General features: G+C 50.1%; 1 protein-coding gene across 5 annotated transcripts; it reads right to left on the reverse strand.

Moving 5' to 3' along the window:
- Positions 1–1,451: 1,451 nt before the first annotated feature.
- On the reverse strand, positions 1,452–15,643 carry LOC308679310 (zinc finger protein PLAGL2-like). 5 transcript variants are annotated; one of them, XR_014028751.1, is made up of 4 exons: positions 10,858–11,403; positions 8,802–10,184; positions 7,528–7,634; positions 1,452–6,498 (listed from the first exon to the last, which is right to left on the reverse strand). XR_014028751.1 is itself a non-coding variant. In XM_081346918.1 (3 exons), exons 2-3 carry the CDS (start codon positions 11,109–11,111, stop codon positions 8,978–8,980), a joined length of 1,461 nt encoding a protein of 486 aa, XP_081203044.1. In that variant the 5' UTR covers positions 11,112–11,211; positions 15,450–15,643; the 3' UTR covers positions 1,452–8,977. The 5 variants fall into 5 exon arrangements, 2 of the variants coding, with proteins under 2 accessions (XP_081203044.1, XP_081203045.1); XR_014028752.1 differs by having other exon boundaries at positions 6,854–10,184; XR_014028753.1 differs by having other exon boundaries at positions 1,452–2,184; positions 2,229–10,184.
- Between the last annotated feature and the right edge of the window lie 4,287 nt (positions 15,644–19,930).

A 19,930-nucleotide genomic window follows, 5' to 3' on the forward strand; every position in this document is an offset into this window, starting at 1 on the left:
AAAAACCTGGCTGGGGGACTTTCAACCCACCTTCCCATGTGGCAAACTACGACAGGTAGACTTGCAACCGTTTGTTTAGCCCCTGAAGTTATAAAAGCCCTGAAAAAAGGGGGGCTTACGGCTGGTCCTCGCTTTTATGACCGTCACAGCATCCCATTGTCACGGGCGTTCGGCAGTTGACGTGTATTTATAATAATAATAATAAGTTGGAAGGGACCTTGGAGGTCATCTAGTCCAACCCCCTGCTCAAGCAGGAGACACGTGTTGTGATGTTCCCAGCCGGCTTCCAACAAGGAAAAGTCAAGGAGGGGAAGCTGGATTCACGTAACGACCGTGCAGTTCGCTTAACGACTGTGGGGAAAAAGTGGTACATGACTCGCTTAACCACCCTCTTCCCTAGGAATTCTGGTCCCAGTTGGGGTTGTAAGCCGAGGACTATCTTTGCTACATGTGTAAGGAGCAGTCCTTCCTTTCTGTGCAAAAGCAATTCACACTTATAACAGAATGTTAACAGAGCTGGAAGGGACCTTGGAGGTCTTCTAGTCCAACCCCCTGCTCAGGCAGGAGACCCTATACTGTTCCAGATAAATGGCTGGCCAGTCTCTTCTTAAAAACATCCAATGTTGGCGCATTCACCGCTTCTGGAGGCAGGTTGTTCCACTGGTTGATTGTCCTCACTGTTAGGAAGTTTCTCCTTAATTCCGGGTTGCATCTCTCCTTGATGAGTTTCCATCCGTTGCTTCTTGTGCTGCCTTCAGGTGCTTTGGAGAATAGCTTGACTCCCTCTTCTTTGGGGAAGCCCCTGAGATACTGGAAGACAGCTGTCATGTCCCCCCTCGTCCTTCTCTTCATTAGACTAGACAGACCCAATTCCAGCAGCTGTTCCTTGTATGTTTTAGCCTCCAGTCCCCTAATCATCTTTGCTGCTCTTCTGTGTACTCTTTTCAGAGTCTCAACATATTTTTTACATCATGGTGACCAAAACTGGATGCAGGATTCCAAGTGTGGTCTTACCAAGGCCTTGTAAAGTGATATTAACACTCCACGTGATCTTGATTCTATCCCTCTGTTAATGCAGCCTAGCACGGTGTTGGCTTTTTTGGCAGCTGCCGCACAACGGCTGGCTCATGTTTAAGTGATTGTCCACTAGGACTCTGAGATCCATCTCACAGTTACTACTATTGAGCAAGGTACCACCTATACCAGGGGTAGGCAACCTCGGCTCTTTTATGACTCTCGTGGCATAGCTGACTCAGGAATTCTAGGAGTTGAAGTCCATGAGTCATAAAAGAGCCGAGGTTGCCTACCCCTGACCTATACTATACCTGTCCATTTCGTTTTTCTTGCCTAAATGTAGAACTTTATTACTTTAGCCCAGTCGTGGATTCTACTTAACACACCTGGTCATTTCTGCCCGACACCAGGGGAAAAAAAAACAAAAACAGAAGGTGTCATACTTCAAACCTTTTAATAAGCAATTTCATTTTAAAAAAACAAAACAAAAAAAAACAGACACCCTCTTTCCTTTTAAAACTTAATTCTGTAAGACGAAAAAGAAAAACCTAACTGAACAGTTGATGAGCTGTTAAATGTTTCCTAATGGCACTTCAAAAAAATCTTGTCAAAACCGGGACTTGAAAGAAGTCCTACATTACTCCGATCAAAAGAGGTCATTTGCTGTGTTTAGGGGGGGGAGAGAAGAAAAAAGTGCTCAGTTGGGTGAGGGGGTTCCATGTCAGGCAGGGGGAAAGAGGGACGGAGGGTGGGCGGGCTCTGATTTAAAACACACACACACAAAATTCCTCTGTACAACAAAGCCACCTGTGTAAGCCACTGTTTCTCAACCTGGACCACTTGTGGTCTGCTCGTCCAATCATTGCAGAGAGTCAACAGAAGGACTGAAATCCTACTTCCTCTTCAAATCAAGGTGAGACACCTGTCCTCCCAGGTGACCTCTCTCTTGCACAGGTAAGGCCTAGCATGCGTGACCCTCAAATCGGCAAGGATACCAAGAGGCCAGCTGTTCGATCCTCAAGACAGGCCGACCGAAAGTTCGTAAACCCTGAAGCTTTGGGGAATTATTTGTGGGGTGGGTGTGAGGAGGTCAACATCCCCTCTCTTCCTCCTCCCAAATGGCCAGCGTGGGTCTTCCCTGCCGTTTTGTAATCCATCTGCAAGGAACACCTGTTGCAAACACCTGGAAGAGGGGGCTATACTGCAAGGAACACCTGTTGCAAACACCTGGAAGAGGGGGCTACATATAATTTAACACACCACATCGGTATTGCTTTTGTTTTGTTTAGAACCCAAACCACAATTGTCGGAAATTTTAACACCAGGGAGTTTGAGAACCGACCCCCCCCTCCCAAAATGGGGCTTTTGATTCATCTTTTTTTAAAAAGGGGGGGGGAATATTTGCCTCACTTTGGGGTGACTGAAAAGCTTGAAGAAGCAACCCATTTGGGCCCTGGATAACTTGGCGCAGCCGACAACTCGCCGCGGGTCACGAGTTAACACTAAATCCTGAAGAAATGGTGGAACAGAATCATTAAAGGCAGAGGAGGCGATGGGGGGGGTGGGGTGGGAGGTGGGTTAAAATGAAATGTTGAACGACAAAAAATTGTATTATTTTTTTTTAAAAAAAAATCAGTGTAAATACTTAAAATTGTTGAATTGTCCCGCCATGTCTACGCTGAGTTGGCCACACCAAATTGTCCCGTTCCGAATCTTTTTTTGGCTCGTCATCTTGGGCATGAAGTCCCAAGGTAAGGAACCACATTAAATCATTGTGAGAAGTTGGATTCTTTATTACAGAACGTGCAAACGGGAGAGGGGAACGCTCCGATTCAGTTCGTGGAATAGCTGTGGGCCCAACAGAGAGGCGGATATTTTCCAGGGAGTTTGGATTTTATTGGCCTTAACTGCTATAAGGGGACAGTGGGATCTGTCATCCAAAATAAATTCATACCCCCCCTAGTATCAAATGCATAAAGTCTTCAAACAAAGCAGAATCACGGGACGGGGGAAAGGGGGGGTGTCATCAAATAAAATAATTCCCGAGGAAAACAAATAGCAAAGAGAGAGAAAGTTGACCGCTTATTACAGAGTTCGCTTAAAATACTTCCCCTTCATGGGGTTATTTTCAGTTTTAAGTTATTGATTCCCATAGATCACTCTAAAAGCCATTAGGACTACTGTAGGGCCTCTTTCTTAAGGGGGAGATTAAAATTAATCCCACTGGCGGAGAGGGAAGAATTTGGGACGTTTTCCTAGGATGGGCAACCCGCTGAATCCAAGGCATATTCTGAATTACAAAAGGGAAGGGTGGAATACCACAGGGAACAGGAGCACCCAGTAGGTGTTGCTCTCAAATCCTGAGTAATTTGCTCTTTTAGGAGGGGGGGAAAAAAGAAAATAAAATCTCAGGATTTCAGCCAGCCGAAGAGAAACAATTCACTATATACACCGGAAACAGATCAACACTCTGCTTACTGCTAAGCAAAAGGGAAGAAATGACTCTGAACAAAGAGCTTTGAATGTCCTGTGGATTTAGCTTCACAAAAGAGCCAACAAAGCCAACGAAAGCAAAATTTGGGTGGAAGAAAAAGAAAACCCCACACACACACAGAGACCAAAGACACGAGCTAAACCTGGCGCCGAGAGTGCAAAATAGCAATAGCGCTTATCTGCCGCTTCGCAGTGCTTTGCAACCCTCTCTAAGCGGCTCACAGAGTCAGGGTATCCGACAATCTGGATCCTCGTTTTACCGACCTCGGAAGGATGGAAGGCTGAGTCGACCTGGAGCCGGTCAGGATCGAACTGCTGGCAGTCGGCAGTGTTAGCCTGCAACGCTGCATCCTAACCACTGCGCCACCACAGCAACAACTCTCCTTAATAAAATGGTTCAAAGGAGACGAGATTACCGAGTAGGAAAAAGGGTCACACAAAAGCGCCTTACATGGATTCCTCTTGACCAGGGTGATCAACTATGGCGACTTTACGACCCGTGGACTTCAACTCCCAGAATTCCTGAGACAGCCAGTTCTTCCCTTGCCGAGGAATACAAGTCACTTCCTTGGATTGGAGAGGCACAACTTTATACTCTCTGCACTTTAAAAGGCTACACCTGTAGCCATCTGAATACTCTTTTAGGACTCCCTAAGAGTGAACAAGCTTCCTTTCCATTACCCATCGTGCCACAGGGGAAAAAACAACCCAAAATATGTTTTGTGGGCCACTCTACAGAATCACCATCTGTTTTTTGAATGTTACCGCCGGCTCAGGAATTCCGGGAATTTATTTAATTTATTAGATTTATAATTGGAAGCCCACAGGTTGCGAAGTTGCCATGGCTGACCCCTCCTGTCCTTGACTATGTCTTAAAATCACCTTTCTGTTATCGGTTTTTGTGCAGCTGGCATCTGATCCCAAAGATCTGACCTGACCCCAAAGATCTGATCCTATCGTATCTTTCAGGACCTAGAAAGGATCACCCCATAGTGAGCTATCCGTTGTAAATTCGAGGAGCTTGGGAAAAATCCCAATGCTACCTTCTCCTTCCTCGGGAGGAAGAGAGGGGAACACCTTTTTTGCCGTCTCAGGCAAACAGCTCAGCGGCAATAAAACGCATGCCAGGAAAACAAATCCTACTTAAAGGAACAAGAGATGCTTCCGCAAACTACCATTCGAAAGGACGTAACTGAAAGACATTTTTTTAGAATGGCTATTTGGAAAGCACAATTAATTAAAGGCCAGTTGGTTGCCAACCCAGACAGAGTTTAAATAGAATTTCCCCCACTTTATGGTTTATATTTCCTTGCCAGTAGGGGAGAATGTCAATTTAACCCATAAACCCATCACCCAAAGGAAATATTAACTGGCAAAGCAAGAACTCTCCAATTTTTCCTGTGCCCCAAAACATCTAAGGTCACGTACAAATGAAGATCTTCTCTGAAGATCACAGATTCCCTCCCCTGGCAAAGGCAGACGCCCAATCCTCCTTTTTAAGTGCTCATTCGCCAGCAGTGAAATTGATCAGGATACTGACTTCAAGTCTGGTTAATTTTACTCCAGGGTGAACATTTACAAAGTCCTCTCTCCTTCCCCCCCCCAAACCAGGAGCACTTTCGTTCGAAATTGAGAGCCACATAGAACAGCAACTATCTTTTCCCCCCACAGTAGAGAAATATCCTATTTTCCCTCATTCTGGGTTGTTGTTGTTTTTCTTCAACACCGTGATTGAAAGGACCACTTCATTTTCTATTAACAGAAATTCTTCACTCACAGGGGTCTACTCTAAGTAAAATACAAGCCGCAACGCACTCCTGGATTGGCGAGGCACAATTTTATACCATCTGTTCTTTAAAAGGCTACACCTGTAGCTACATGGATAAAGACCCCTTTTAGGTCCTTCACCTCACCAAAAGGCTAAACAAGATTCCTTTTCATTGCCCATTGTGCCGCAGAAAACCCCCCCAAAAAAACAAAACCCAAAATATTTGTGGGCCACTCTGCAGGATCACCACCTTTCTTTGGAAAACTGAAGTTTGGAGAGAGAGAGAGAGAGAGTGGGTCAGTAGTACTTAGGAATATTTGATCTTACAGCTCTTTTGTAAGAAAGATGACTGAAGCTTATATCTCCCCCATCTTTTCTTGTAGGTTTTTTTTTAAAAAAAAACTTAATGCCATTTTCTACAGCAGCAGCAGCAATCAGGCTGAATAGAAGACTCGCCCAAACCACTGCTGATGTTTCAGCATCGGCGTTGAATCTAGGGCTGAAATAAAAACCCATTTTTCTCCTTAGGAAAGAGTCGTCTTTTGATACGGACAGAAATGCTCTGTCTTTGTTGTTGTTTTTAATTATCTTTGGTTGGGTAGTGAAACAAAGAGACAAGCAGCCCCGACAGAGCAGGAGGGTTTATGAGCCGGAACACACGCTTGCGCGTCGCGTTTGCTAAAACGATCGAGCTGAAGGACAGAGAAGAGACAGCAAGTGCCCGAAGCTGCAAACTAAGCCAACAGGTTCTCTGGAATCAGCTTTATGTCTTAAGTCCAATGCCATCTTGGAGAAACTGGAACGTGGAATCATCTTTTTTCCTTCTCGTAGGTTTTGAGGTAGGGATGTGAGGATTGCATAAGAGCACAATGTGCAACTCGTATCTGGACAGGGAGTAACAGGAAATGCAAACCGAGGTATTTAAAAATGCTGAAACCATCAGGAGACGCCCAGCCGTTCTCCAGGGCAAGAAGGCACATGCTGAAATCAGAAAGGCAACGTCTTACCGCGAAGACCCAGGAAGCAGGGCCTGTGGAACTCAATGCCACATGCCATCGATGAGGTAAGTCTTATACAAAACCTTTTGAGACAGATCGCGAAGGACACGCCGCGAGAAAGAAAAGGCTGCCTGCGCCCGACGTAGAAGGCCTACACGCCTGGCACAGACGGGATCCTGCCTATGAAGCGGCAAAGGCCTGAAGCCGACGGGGATGGAAAGCAATCTGGAATTACAAAGAAGAAATAGATTTTTTTTTTAAAAAAGCATCTGCTATGGACAGGCATTGAAAGAGACCAGAGGCGTTACCGCAGAGATCACCTTAGCGTATCTTGGCAAGTAGGAGAGCCAGGGCAGGCCCCCTTAGCTCTGCTCCCTACACAGTGAGGTAAAAGGAAGGGGCCAGTGGGGATACCCCTGAAATGCATGGAGGTGGACCCTCCCCAAATGAGGCCTCCGGCAGCCACTGAAGAGGCATGAGGGGTTAAGAGCAGAGGCCTTTATCATGAGGTATTCACTGTAATACATAGTAAGACTGCTTACTCAGGAAACTACGGGGAAGTAAAACAGAGATGGCTGACCTGGAATTTGCACGAGCGCCCCCAGCTGGGGAGGGCAGAGTTAAGGGCGAGTAGGGGAACAGGACACCTTGGAAAGTCCCTGCCATTCCCATATTTAATCCCCCCCGGGATTAAATCAATGACGGGTGACATTCTGAGCAGGCTCGTTTTCCTCCCTGAAAAAAATGGGGCACCTCCCGCCACCCGTTCCTGGTGACGTCCTGCAGCCCTTGGGGAGATTGGGAGGCCGGACGTCTCTGAATTAAGCCTGCAAAGAAATGAAGGAGAAAGAAGACAGCAGGCAGACGCTAGGGCGAGGGGGTCCCCAACCCCGGAGCCACGGCCCACTCCCGGGCCGTGAGCCATTTGAAACCGAGGCATAGAAGCAGGGGTGGGCGAGCACCCTCTCTGCACGAGCAGTGGGCACATGCGCAGGCTCCAGCGGCAGGCGTGCGTGCTCGCCCCTCGTGCAAAGGGAGCTACTCGCCCGGTTGCAGAACCAACCCATCCCCCTCCGCCCCCCAGACAGCAACACTGGAAAGGCTGGGAAACTGCACTAGGGGAAGCGCAACAGAGGACTTGGCTCTCTCTTGCCATCTCGACCTTCTCCGAATCGCCCATCACTTGCTGAGGCAGGCACCAGGTGACTGGGAGTGGCTCTCCGGCCTCCCGGCTTCTCCTCTGCATGGATTTACCTTCCTGGCAAAAGCCAACGCCACAGGCCACGATCCTCCTTCTGACTTTTGCTCTGTGCCGAGTTCACACTAGGGATGTGAGGCCCGAAAGGCCAGAGCATGGGCACCTTGCAGGGAGACAGAAGGGAGCATCAGGGCTCTGCAGCAGAAGAGGAGGCGAGCCAACCTTGCAGGGAGGAAGGGGGCGTGAAAACAAGAGGCCGTTGGGTTAAACTCCCCCTATTCAACAAAGGTCATTGATTTCCCCGCTAAGAAGCAAGGGATCTTGAGTCAGCAGAAAGCAAGGCTGCCTCACCTCCGCTGCACCCCACATATTTTCTCCTTCCTGAAAGGCTGGCGTGCTCAGGCTGGGGCTGTGGCTCGGGCGGGGGGGGGGCGTGGTTGCTGCTGGTGAAAAGGTGATTTGCACACTCGCTATTGAGAATTGCCCTGAAGGCACCAAGAAGCTGAAACAAAACTTTTGAGCCCCAAAGGCCAAACGCCATCATCCCTCCATAAGCTTGCTTGTGTCCAAACGGCCGAGGAGATTTAGAAGGAAAATAAAGAGGGGCAAAAAATGGAAATCTCAGCCGAACAGAATGATGGGCCTGACTCTTGATCGGTAAGTCTTTTCAGGAAGAGGCCATGGTTGATGGCTGCTGTCGCTAGACCCTAACATCCTTTGGAAAATCCACTCCAAAAAAAAAAAAACGGGGGGGGGGGGGGAAACCCAATCAATCACAGTGAGGATTCTCCTGTTGGAGGATTCTTTTGACCTGCTGGGAGATCTGGGAGGGGAAAAAACAAATCAAAAACAAAACACAACCCACTAGAGTGCTAAACTAAATTGGCAAAAGCTGAAGCCATTCCCAGTCAGTTTGATTTCCCCACAGGGGAAGATATGGAAGTAGTAGTGAGGTGAAACCGGAGCTAGCCAGTTTCACGGTGTAAACAGTGCCTTCGCCGTGCCGGAGACCCTGACGGTCCCTGCGGCACTACCTGATTCGTAACAGTGGGAAATGGTGGGGTAAACATGATCCTGCAGCCAGGCGTGGTCGGGAAACGGCTCCAAGGGAGGGGTGGTGGTGGAAGAAAGAGTCTCGATTTACGAAGGCGGCATCACGGGAATCGCTCCCGCCGCCGCTGGGAGTCATGGGGCGGAGGAGAAAAGGGAATTCCTGCCGCACGGACCAAGCGACACAAAACTGCGGAAGTTGGGGGGGGGGGAAACTCTGGCGAGGTTCCCGATGACCAACAACGTAAAAAGAAGAAGGAAGAAATAAAAAATAAAATACCTGAAATTCTATTCACTGCAACCTACTTCCCCTGTCCAGGACTGGGGCGTACACAAGTTCCAGTCCCCCCTCCAGCTTCCCCCCCCCCTGGAAAGACGACAAAGCCGAGCGCGCTGGCGGTGCCCCGAATCCACGCGCCCGGAGAAGCTCTGCTTTCATCCGGCGCTCTCTCTTTCTTACTGGAATGCTTGGTGGAAACGTGGCAACGTGGTGGCGCCCAGGCCCGGGGAGAACATCGAGGGCAAGGGATGCAAGGCCCCAAAGCCGAGCGAGGGCCCGCTTCCCGGGGAGGGCTCCTGCGGCGGCAGAGCGCTGAGGAGGGATTGGGTCTCTCCCTGGGAATAGCCCATGACGAGGCCTGCCGAGGAGACCGGCGGGTTGCAGGAGGGCAGGTTCAAGGGCAGGAAGCCCAGGAGGTGGGAAAAATCCATGTTAGCAGCACAGAGAGCTTCGGAAAGGAGAGCCGGGCTCTTGGAGAGCAGGGTCTCCTCCAGGCTGGCGGGCTGAGGCGGGGAGGAGGGGGGCTCGCCAGCGATCAGCGAAAGGCCTCCGGGCAGCTCTGCCAGGCAGCTGTCCACCTCTGCTTTGGGGATCTTGTCGGGGAAGTATGAGGTAGATCCGAGCTGGTATTTGGGGGGCGGCTGTGGCGGGGAGGAGGGCTCCAGAGGATAGCTCATTCCCATTGGGAGAGGGTTGGGCACCAAGGAAGGGGGCATCCCTGTGCCGGGCAGGGCCGGGACGTGCGCCCCGTACATGCCCATGGGCAGCATGCCAGGGAAGCCCTTGGCGCCCATCACCTCCCGGGAGGCCATGCACAAGACCGGGCTGAGCTCCTCCTTGACCGCCACGGCCGAGCCGCAGCTGAGCAGGCCCAGCATGTCCGCGGGCTCGGCCTTGATCTTCAGCAGCTCCTGCGAGTGGCTCTTCTTCACGTGCCGGGTCAGGTGGTCCTTCCGGCCGAACCGCTGGGCGCAGTACTGGCAGAGGAAGTCCTTTCGCCCCGTGTGCACCACCAGGTGGCGCCGCACATCCTTGCGGGTGTAGAAGCGCCGGTCGCAGTGGTCGCAGGGGTGCTTCTTCTCCTTGGCGCTGCCGGAGGGCCGCCGCGAGTGGGCCTTCAGGTGCTCCAGCAAGGCCTGGGTGCTCTCGAACACCTGCAGGCAGACCTTGCAGCTCAGGTCGCCGCTGGCCGCCGCGTGCATAGCCAGGTGGCGCCGGTAGCCCAGCTTGGTGTTGTAGTTCTTGCCGCACTCGGGACAGTGGAGGGCTTCCTTGTTGGGGTCGTGGGTGTGGAGGTGGTTGCGCAGGTGGTCCTTCCGGTGGAACATCTTCTCACAGTACATGCATTGGTGGGGCTTCTGGGCCGAGTGGGTGGCCAGGTGCCTTTTCGGGAAGGGAAGGGAGAAGGAAGAGGAGAATAATTGTGGCTGCCGTCTCTCTGCCTTTGGGGGGACGTGAATGGAAGAGAGCGGAATGCAGCAAGGAACGGAAGGGAATGGAGAACAGAACAGAACAGAGCAGGATAGGATAGGAGATTGCAATGGAGAACAGAATGGGGTGGAATGGAATGGAACAGAATAAGAAATAAGAATAGATAGAATACAATAGAACAGAATAAAGAAATAAGAATAGAACAGAACAGAACAAGAAATAAGAATAGAACAGAACAGAATAAGAAAAAAGAATAGAACAGAACAGAGCAAGAAATAAGGATAGAATTATGGAATGGAACAGAATATTTTTTTTAATTCTATTCTGTTTTTATTCTATTCTGTTCTGTTTTTTTTATTCTATTCTACTCTACTCTATTCCATATTTTCTATTCTATTCTATTCTAATTCTATTTCTAATTCCATTCCATATTTTCTAGTCCAATCCATTCCATTCTTTCATTTATTAAACTTTCCATTCCAACCACCTCCCCTGCAAGCTGACTCTTGGGCAGCTTGGCCTACCTGCCAATATTCCCTGACTCCCGCCCACAAACCAGGTGAGCTCGGAGGATTTGAACCCAGGCCAGCCCAGCCCCAAACTCCCCTCCGATCGCCCGGCCTACCTGTAGAGCTTGTACTTGGAGGCAAAGGCCTTGCCGCAGTGCAGCTGAGGGCAGCAATAGGGCCTCGGTTCCGGGCTGGCTCTCAGCTTCTCCACGCCAGGGAAGGCGGCTTCCGACAGCTCATACTGGCACTTCCCCGGGCTCTCGCTCTCTCGGCCTTTGGGCCTGGGCACTAGTTTCCAGCCCACCTCCTCCTCCTCTTCCTGCTTGGCATCTTGAATCCAATTGGGAACACTGGTGAAGAATGCGGTCATGGCAGGCCTGACGGAGGAGGGCCACACAAAGTAGAATCGCTGCTCTTGGGCATCTCACTGGTAACCCTTTTCAAGGACCTCAGTAGAAAGAGTTGGGATCCTGGAAGGAACAAAGGAATTCGTTAAGGGGAGGGGGGGAAAATGACACACAACCACACAGCAGGACCCGTCCTTGACTTACGACCACGACGGAGCCCAAAATGTCCACAGCTAAGCAGCATCCCTCTAAAGTTAGCAACATGGTCATTAAGCGAAGCTGGCTTCCCCGTTGTCGGAAGGTCACCAAAGGGGGTCCCGTGACCCGGGGGGGGGAGGGGGCGCTGTGACCGTTGTCAATATGCATCAGTTGACAAAGCGCCTCAATTCTGATCACGTGACCAGGGGGAGGCTGCAAAGGTCGTGACATCGAAGCCTTAACGCTATTTCTAAACGACTTCAAAGATAAAACAGTCAACCGAGATCGGTCTTCCTTGACTGCAGGTGGTTCTAGACCACAGGTCTGCAACCCACGGCTCCGGAGACGCATGCGGCTCTTTCATGTGCCATGTGCAGCCCCCCCCAAAAAAAAGTGGGACTAAAAAAGTTCAACCAATCAATTCAAATATGCAGGGTAGGTGCATATCTCGCCTTGGCTCCACTCTTCAGTCAAACCCTGTTCTGCGCATGCACGCATGCACGCGCATGCATTTTTTGCGGCCCCCAGTTTTTCCTTTTGTGAGGGAACCGGTTCCGAGTGGCTCTTTCACTGTTTCAGGCTGCTGACCCCTGGTCTAGACTTACAACCGTTCATTTAGTGACACTGAAAGAAGCGACATGACCGTTTTTCACACGACCATTGCAGCATCCCCCGTGGTCACGTGATCAAAATTCAGATGCTCGGCACCTGACTCTTACTTATGACGGTTGCAGTGTCCCAGGGTCACGCCATCCCCTTTTGTGACTTTCCAACAAGCAAAGTCAATGGGGTAAACCAGATTCACTTAACAACCGTATTACTAACTTAATCACCGCACCGATTCACTTAACAACCATGGCAAGAGAGGTCGTAAGACGGGACAAAACTCACTTAACATATGTCCCACTTAGCAACGGAAATTTTGGGCTGTGAATCATAAGTCAAGGACTATCTGTGTCGGCTCCTTGCAACAAGACACACCCTCTTCTCTTACCTGAACAATATTGCATCTGCTGTACCGTAAAAGCGCCACCAACTCAATCTGAAAATATGCTCCTCGGATATTTTAAAAACCGCAGTCTTTGTTGGAAAAAAGTAGGATTTTATTCTAATTCAGAACTAGGTGTGCAGGTGGCACACAGGCAGAAAGCCGTAATGTTTGTGTACCTGCTTAGGAATTTGGTGAGCAAACAAGGCCACTTTTCACTCAGTTGCACCCAGTCCAAGTGAGTCAAATATGAGAAGGTCATATAACCTCAAAGAGATGAAAAGAGGCCCCCAGCTCCAGTAATTTTCCCTATTTCCCCCTCCCCCGCTGTTATCAACGAATGGGATGGGCAGCTTCCCTCATTTAAAAGGTAGGAAATGTAAAACAGATGTTGAGACTCTAGAAAGAGTGCAGAGAAGAGCAACAAAGAGGATCAGGGGGCTGGAGGCTAAAAGAAATATGAAGAACGGTTGCAGGAATTGGGTAGGTCTAGTTTAACAAAGAGAAGGACGAGGGGGGACATGATAGCAGTCTTCTAGTATCTCAGGGGCTGCCCCAAGAATAGGCAGTCAAGCTATTCTCCAAAGCACCTGAAGGCAGGACAAGAAGCAATGGATCATGGAAACTCATCAAGGAGAGAAGCAGCCTAGAACTAAGGAGAAACTTCTCGATAGTGAGAACAATTAACCAGCGGAACAACCTGCCTCCAGAAGCTGCGAAATGCTCCAACACTGGAAGTTTTTAAGAAGAGACTGGACAGCCATTTGTCTGAAATGGTATAGGGTTTCCTGCTTGAGCAGGGGGTTGGACTAGACGACCTCCAAGACCCCTTCCAACTTTATTATCATCATCATCATCATCATCATCATCATCATCATCATCATCCCAACCAGCATTCTATATATCTCATAAAATCTCCTTTGCAGCAAACAGTTGCAAAATGCACATCATTTCTTCCATGGAAACACTTGTGGGCACTTATGCATCTGTAGCTACTTTTCATCACGCCTAAAAGATAAAAGGAATCACACAAGAAATCTTTTAAGACAGGAAATAGATGTTATTGGGGTGGGGGGGAAGTATTACAGACTCCTACATTGCTATTTTTTTTTTTAAAGAAACGGTCCTATTTCTGTTAGAAGAGAACACTCGTAGTTCAGCGTTGAATTGTGGGTTCCTTGGTGATCTGGGTGGCTTTCTTGCAGAGGCCCTTTGTGCCCTCTAAGCTGGGCCATTTTCTTACAGGTATTTCATGACCCTACTAAATAGGGAACATCACCAGTGTTAAGGGAGAGTGGGGCTGCTGGAGAGCAGGATTGTGGGGTCTTTGATTCTCTCTGAGATGGGCTGCTTTCTTGCAGATATTTCATGACACAACCAGGGAACATCTTCAGTGCTAGAAGGGAAACCCGAGAGCAAATCCCACGCCCTTCTAATACTGACGGTATTACCCAGTTGGGTCATTGAAATGTCTGCAGGAAACTCACCAAGCTCAGAGACCCCCCCCCAGGACCCCCCAGTCAAGCTCCTCTCTGCAAATCCTCCCTTTGCTTCTAACACTGATAAAGTTCCCTCCTTGGCTAATGAAACGTCCACAGCACCAAGGGTCCAGAGTCCTCCTCTTCCTCCATCATTCCAGAAACAAACCCACCCCCCCTTTCTAGCACTGATGATGCCGCCTGATTGGGTCATGAAACGTGTGTAAGAAAACCACCAAACTCAGAGAGCTCCAAGGACCCCACAGTCCTATTTGTCGTCTTCTCTTGTGGCAGCAAAACAAATGAATCTGTGCCCTTTGTCTGCTTAGATCGGGGATCTTCAAACTTGGCCCTTTGATGACTTGTGGACTTCAACTCCCAGAATTCCTCAGCCAGCGTGCCTGGCTGAGGAATTCTGGGAGTTGAAGTCCACAAGTCATCAAAGGGCCAAGTTTGAAGACCCCTAGCTTAGAGGGAGCACCTGCCCGCTTCTTGCCCAGGACCTCCAGAGACCAAGCAAGGCGTTTGCACAAAGCAGGAAGGAGGGAAGAGGCCTTCCTGACACCACTGGATGCAATCTGAAACCTTCCAGCCCTGAGATGTGACTCCATCTAGGGCAGCTTTTCTCAACCTTGGCTACTGTGGACTTCAACTCCCAGAATTCCCCAGCCAGCATGCTTTAAGATGGGCGGGCTTCAATTCCCAGAATTCCCTAGCCACCCGGTTTTGAGAGGGGAGGACTTCAACTCCCAGAATTCCCGGCCAGCATGCTTTAAGATGGGCGGACTTCAACTCCCAGAATTCCCTAGCCACCCTGTTTTAAGAGGGGTGGACTTCGACCCCCAGAATTCCCCAGCTGCTATGCTTTAAGAGGGGAGGACTTCAACTCCTAGAATCCCCGGCCAGTATGCTTTAAGATGGGTGGACTTCAACTCCCAGAATTCCCTAGCCACCCTGTTTTAAGAGGGGTCGACTTCGACCTCCAGAATTCCCCAGCTGGTATGCTTTAAGAGGGGAGGACTTCAACTCTAATGCCCTAATAAGCAGGCAGATACATAGAATGAAGGCTACTGCTAAGCTTGTAAGCCGCCCTGAGTCTTCGGAGAAGGGCGGGATATAAATGGAATTTTAAAAAAAAAAAAACTCCCAGAATTCCCTAGCCACCGTTTTAAAAGAGGTGGACTTCAACTCCCAGAATTCCCCAGCCGGCATGCTTTAAGATGGGTGGACTTCGACTCCCAGAATCCCCCAGGTAGCTATAAGCATAGTTAGCCTGGGAATTGAAGTCCACCCATCTTCAAGCAGCCAAGACGGAGAAAGTCTGGCCCAGAGGAAGGCCAGAGTGCCCCACTTCCAGGAGAAACCCCTCCAGGCCAAAATAAAGCGGCCCCAACTGAAAATAAAGAGAGCCTCCTTGACCCTCTTCATGGTTTCTGCTCCTCCCTTTGGATTTCCTCACAAACGGCCCCCTCACACATTGGCCTCGGGGGGGGGGAGGGGAGGCCAAGCAGCCCCTCCCCCATCCACGGGCGCCCGAAACGTCCCGCCGAGCCGTTCACGCAGCGCGCATGCGCCCTGGAGAGCGCAGCCTCCTCCCGCCCGGCCTGCTTCGCTCTTCCTTCCCTCCCTCCCTCCCTCCCCCCCTCCCCGCGCGCGGCCCTCCTTGTGCCGTTTTCCCGCTCCGTTTCCGCGCTCACCGCCACCGTGGCTCCCCTCCTGGCGCCTCGAGCGCCCGGAGGGAAGGGAGGAAGGCCGGAGGGTTGCCGCAGGAGCCCGGGGCGAGGCAGAGGCCCCATGGCGGGGCGGCGGCACCGGGAGGGAAGGAGGCGACGAGGCCTCCGGAACAGCAGCCTGTGATTTTCCTCAGGCGGGATTGCTCGCGCCGCTCAAGGCCTCCATGGCGCCACTTCCGGCCCAGACCGGAAGTCACCCCGTCCTGCTCTGTCAGGCGCGCGCGGCGCCTGGCGGGAGGGGCGGGGCCTGGCGAGCCGGTTGCTATGGAGACGGGCCCAAGAGGCCTAACTAGGCCGCGGCCTCTTCTGCGGGCCAGGCGGCGATCATGGCGGCGGCGGCGGCGCTCGGTCTCCTCCTGTTCTGCCTGTTGCTCCCGAGCCCGAGCTGCGCCGACGACGGCTGGGACCCGTCCGGATACCTGCTCTACTGCCCCTGCATGGGTGAGGCCCGGTCCCGCCGCTTCCCTCCCTGCGGGGCTGCCGTTCCTGCTCTTCCGCCCCGGCTCCCTTCCTCTCGGGGGTGGGGGGGCGGCTGGACTACAAGTCCCATCATCCCCGCCCGCCCTAGCAGTCCTGCTGGCAAGGGGTGGGGGGCGATTAAGCGAGGCTTTAGGACGGGTGGGGAATTCTGGGAGTTGAAGTCCAGAAATCACAACAGGGCCCATGGTTCCCTACCCCTGCTTTAGGCGGGAAGGAAGCTCCGAAGGGCGGGGGTCTTCGGGGTCTTTCCGCAGCTCCGTTTGTTTGCATTTTATTTCATTTGGTGGGAGAATGAAATGTGTGGGGGCGCCCCTCTTTTAGGCCGCTCCTTTTCCCACTTACACACACACACACACACACACAGGGAAATGCTTACCGGTATTTATTTCTTTGTTAAATTTATTTGCTGCCTATCTCACCCTGGGGCTTCCCTAAGCAGAGATATACACACCTATTATATATATTTATTTTTTTTTACAGGTAGCCCTTGACTTACAACAATTCCCTTAATGACCATTCAAGGATACAACAGCACTGAAAAAAGTAACAAGCTTGTTTTTCACACTTAGGACCACTTGCCCCCCCCCATGGGTCACCTGATCAAAATTTGGACACCATCAACTAGTTCATACTTATGACAGTCGCATTGTCCCCAGGGGTTCATGTGATCCCCTTTTGCGACTGTTAGAATCCATTTATATCATATTCATAAATGGAATGTTTCAGACATTATTCCATGGATTCTGCCATCTCCCGAAGAGAAGAGAATGGATGTGTATTGAACCGGCAATAGGCATTTCAAAAGAAAGGAGAAGCCTTTTGAACTGGGGAAACAAAAGGGGGGGGGGGCTAGCATCTGGCTTGTGTCACGGAAGAGAGCAATAAACATGAAGGGTCCTAAGTTCCTTTTTCCCACAAGAGGGATGATACGAGAGAAAGGATGGGGGACTGACCAAATGGGGTTAAGGGGGGTTAAACCGGGAACTCTTTATAAGGGTTTACTTCGTGGGATAATATTAAGTCCTGTCTCGTTTCCTACAACCAAGCATGTCATAGTAAAGATTCTTTTTGGAATAGATTTGACTCCAAGAATTTTGTCTTCCTAAGATGTGGTTTGGGGTGGGTCCTGACAGCGACCTTCCGACAAGCCACGTCCATGGGGAAGCCGGATTCACTTAACAGCCGTGCCGCTCACTTAACAACTGCAGTGATTCACTTAACAAAAGAGGCAAGAAAGGTTGTGAAATGGAGCAAAAACTCGCTGAACAACTGTCCCGCTTAACAAAAGAAATTTTGGTCTCAGTTGTGGTCCGTAAGTGGAGGACTACCTCTATTGCGCTGGAGCTGGTTCTGCAGCTAAAACTCAAAACAGCCCAAAAGGTGTATTATTTCCTGCACAAGTCCACCACACCCACTCCCATAATCCGTTCGTATACAGGTAGTCCTCGATTTACGACCACGATTGGGACCAAAATGTCCATTGCTAAGCAAGGTGGTTCTTAAGTGAGTTAACGACCTTTGTGCCACAATTGTTAAGCGAATTGTTACAGTTGTTAAGCGAATGGTATGGTCATTAACTCAACCCATTCGCTGTGTATTAGAAATTGGTGGGGAAGATCTTAATGGGCATAAATCCACGCCGGTTGCCAAGCGCTTGAATTTTGATGACGTGACTGGGAACGCTCCGAAGGTTGTAAGTGCAAGGGCTGGTCATAAGTCATTTATTTATTTATTTATTTATTTTGGCAGTGCAGTTGCAGCTTTGAAAATTTTTATTGGTTTTCTAGTTTTACGTTTGAATATTTGAAAAGTGACATGGCGGCTGAGTTGGTCAATAATTCAATAACATACCAATGTCTTTAGTACAGATCTCAAACTATTACATTAAATGTTTCCTCTCTTTTCCCCTTTAAAAAAAAAGAAGCTGCAGCTTTGAACAGTCGCTAAACTAATGGTTGTAAGTCGAGCACTGCCTGTAACTGAGGAGATGGCTGGAGATTGACTCGAAGTTTTGCACATGCTGCTCATTGTGTACAGAAGCCCAAGAGGGCAAACTCAGTGCTCACGTCTCCCACCCCCCCGAACAATATCCCTGCGAGGTAGGTGGGCTGAGAAAAAAAGCAGGAGAGGCCCTGAGGGGCCCCCCCAGGGAGTTTCTGGGGCTGAGGGGGGGGCAGAATCTGGGTTTCCCACTTCTAGGCCTGAACTTAGTTACAGCTTTGCATCTTGAAAGCTCCAAGGTCGCTAAATCAGGGATCTCCAACCTTTCTTTGGCGGCGGCCCGGTGCATGGGGGGGTAGAGAGGCCTTTATGCGCACGTGCAAGCGCATGCAAGAACAGGGCCACGATTGTGCAAACGGAGCCACGAGCACCCGCGCGATGCTTAGACAAGCGTCCACCCGCCACCACAATGCTAGCACAAGTGGGGGGGTGTCCTCGTGACACTAGCTAGCGCCTGTACGATGCTCCCAGTATTGGGAGCACCTGCGTGACGCTAGAGTGAGTAGGGGGTGCGCACGCACGTGTGCTGGCCAGCCACTCAGCCCAGTGGCCAACAGCCTGCGGCCCACAATTTTGTGGACCGCTGCTCTAAGCCCTGATTACTCATTCGTTCATTCCATTTGTGTGACTGCCCATGTAATGGTGGGGAATTGTTCGTTCATTAATCAGTTTAAATTCATGTGCTGCCCGTCTCACTATCCAGAGTGGAGGTCCAGAATGGGGATCTGGGGTTGAGCTCCACTTGGGAGTACAGATGATCCTCGACTTACAATAGTTCGTTTAGTGACTGAAGTTACGAGGGCACTGAAAAAAGTGACTTATGACTGTTTTTGACACTTATGACCGTTGCAGCGTCCCCGTGGTCAGGTGATTGAAATTTGTATGCTTGGCAACTGCATCCTATTTATGACAGTGACAGTCTCCTGGGGTCATGGGATCGTCTGACAGGCAAAGCCGACTCGCTTAACAATGTGTTAACTAGCTTAATAACTGCAGTGATTTTACTTAAGGATTAGGGCAAGAAGGATTCTAAAATGGGGTGAAACTCACTTAACAACGGGTCTCGCTTAGCAACAGAAATTTTGGGCTCAGTTGCGGTCGTAAGTCGAGGACTACCTGTATCTTTAATTTCGGCCTCATGCTTGAACTCAGCCTTACTGGAAGGAGAACGAGCTTCGTAAAGGCCTGGCCAGATTTAATGCTGCCCTTTCCTTGCCCAGCCATTAAGAAACGGTCCTTTATGTTCTGTTCCAAGGGAGATTCGGGAATCAAGCAGATCACTTCCTCGGATCTTTAGCGTTTGCTAAGACGATGAATCGGACACTAGCTGTGCCTCCATGGATTGAGTACCGGCATTACAGGCCTCCCTACACGAACGTATGTTATTTATATGCTGCCCGTCTCCTTGCCAAGCGACTCTGTCAGTTGGTTGGGTTGGATTCAGAGCTTTTGATGTATTATTTATTTGATTTTTTACCCCACATTAATTATTGCTTATAAATAATTTAAAGTAGTGATCCTACCTACTGCTACCTCCTCCCATTTTCATTACAACCCGGTGGGGTGGGCTGAGAGAGTGACTGGCCCAATCACCCGACTGGCTTTCACACCTTAGGTGGGACTAGAACTCTCAATCACCTGGTGATTAGCCCAAGGTCACCCAGATGGTTTTCATGCCTAAGGCGGGACTAGAATTCACCATCTCCTAGTGACTGGCCCAAAGTCACCCAGCTGCTTTTCATGCCTAAGGTGGAACTAGAATTCACAGTCTCCTGATGACTGGCCCAAAGTCACCCAACTGTCTTTCATGCCTAAGGCGGGACTAGAATTCACAGTCTCCTGATGACTGGCCCAAAGTCACCCAGCTGTCTTTCATGCCTAAGGTGGGACTAGAATTCAGCGTCTCCTGGGGACTGGCCCAAATTCACCGAAGACGGGACTAGAACTCACCGACTCCTGGTTCC

Source organism: Vipera berus (assembly GCF_964194415.1).
Source record: "Vipera berus genome assembly, contig: HAP1_SCAFFOLD_152, whole genome shotgun sequence".
Lineage (NCBI taxonomy): Eukaryota > Metazoa > Chordata > Lepidosauria > Squamata > Viperidae > Vipera > Vipera berus.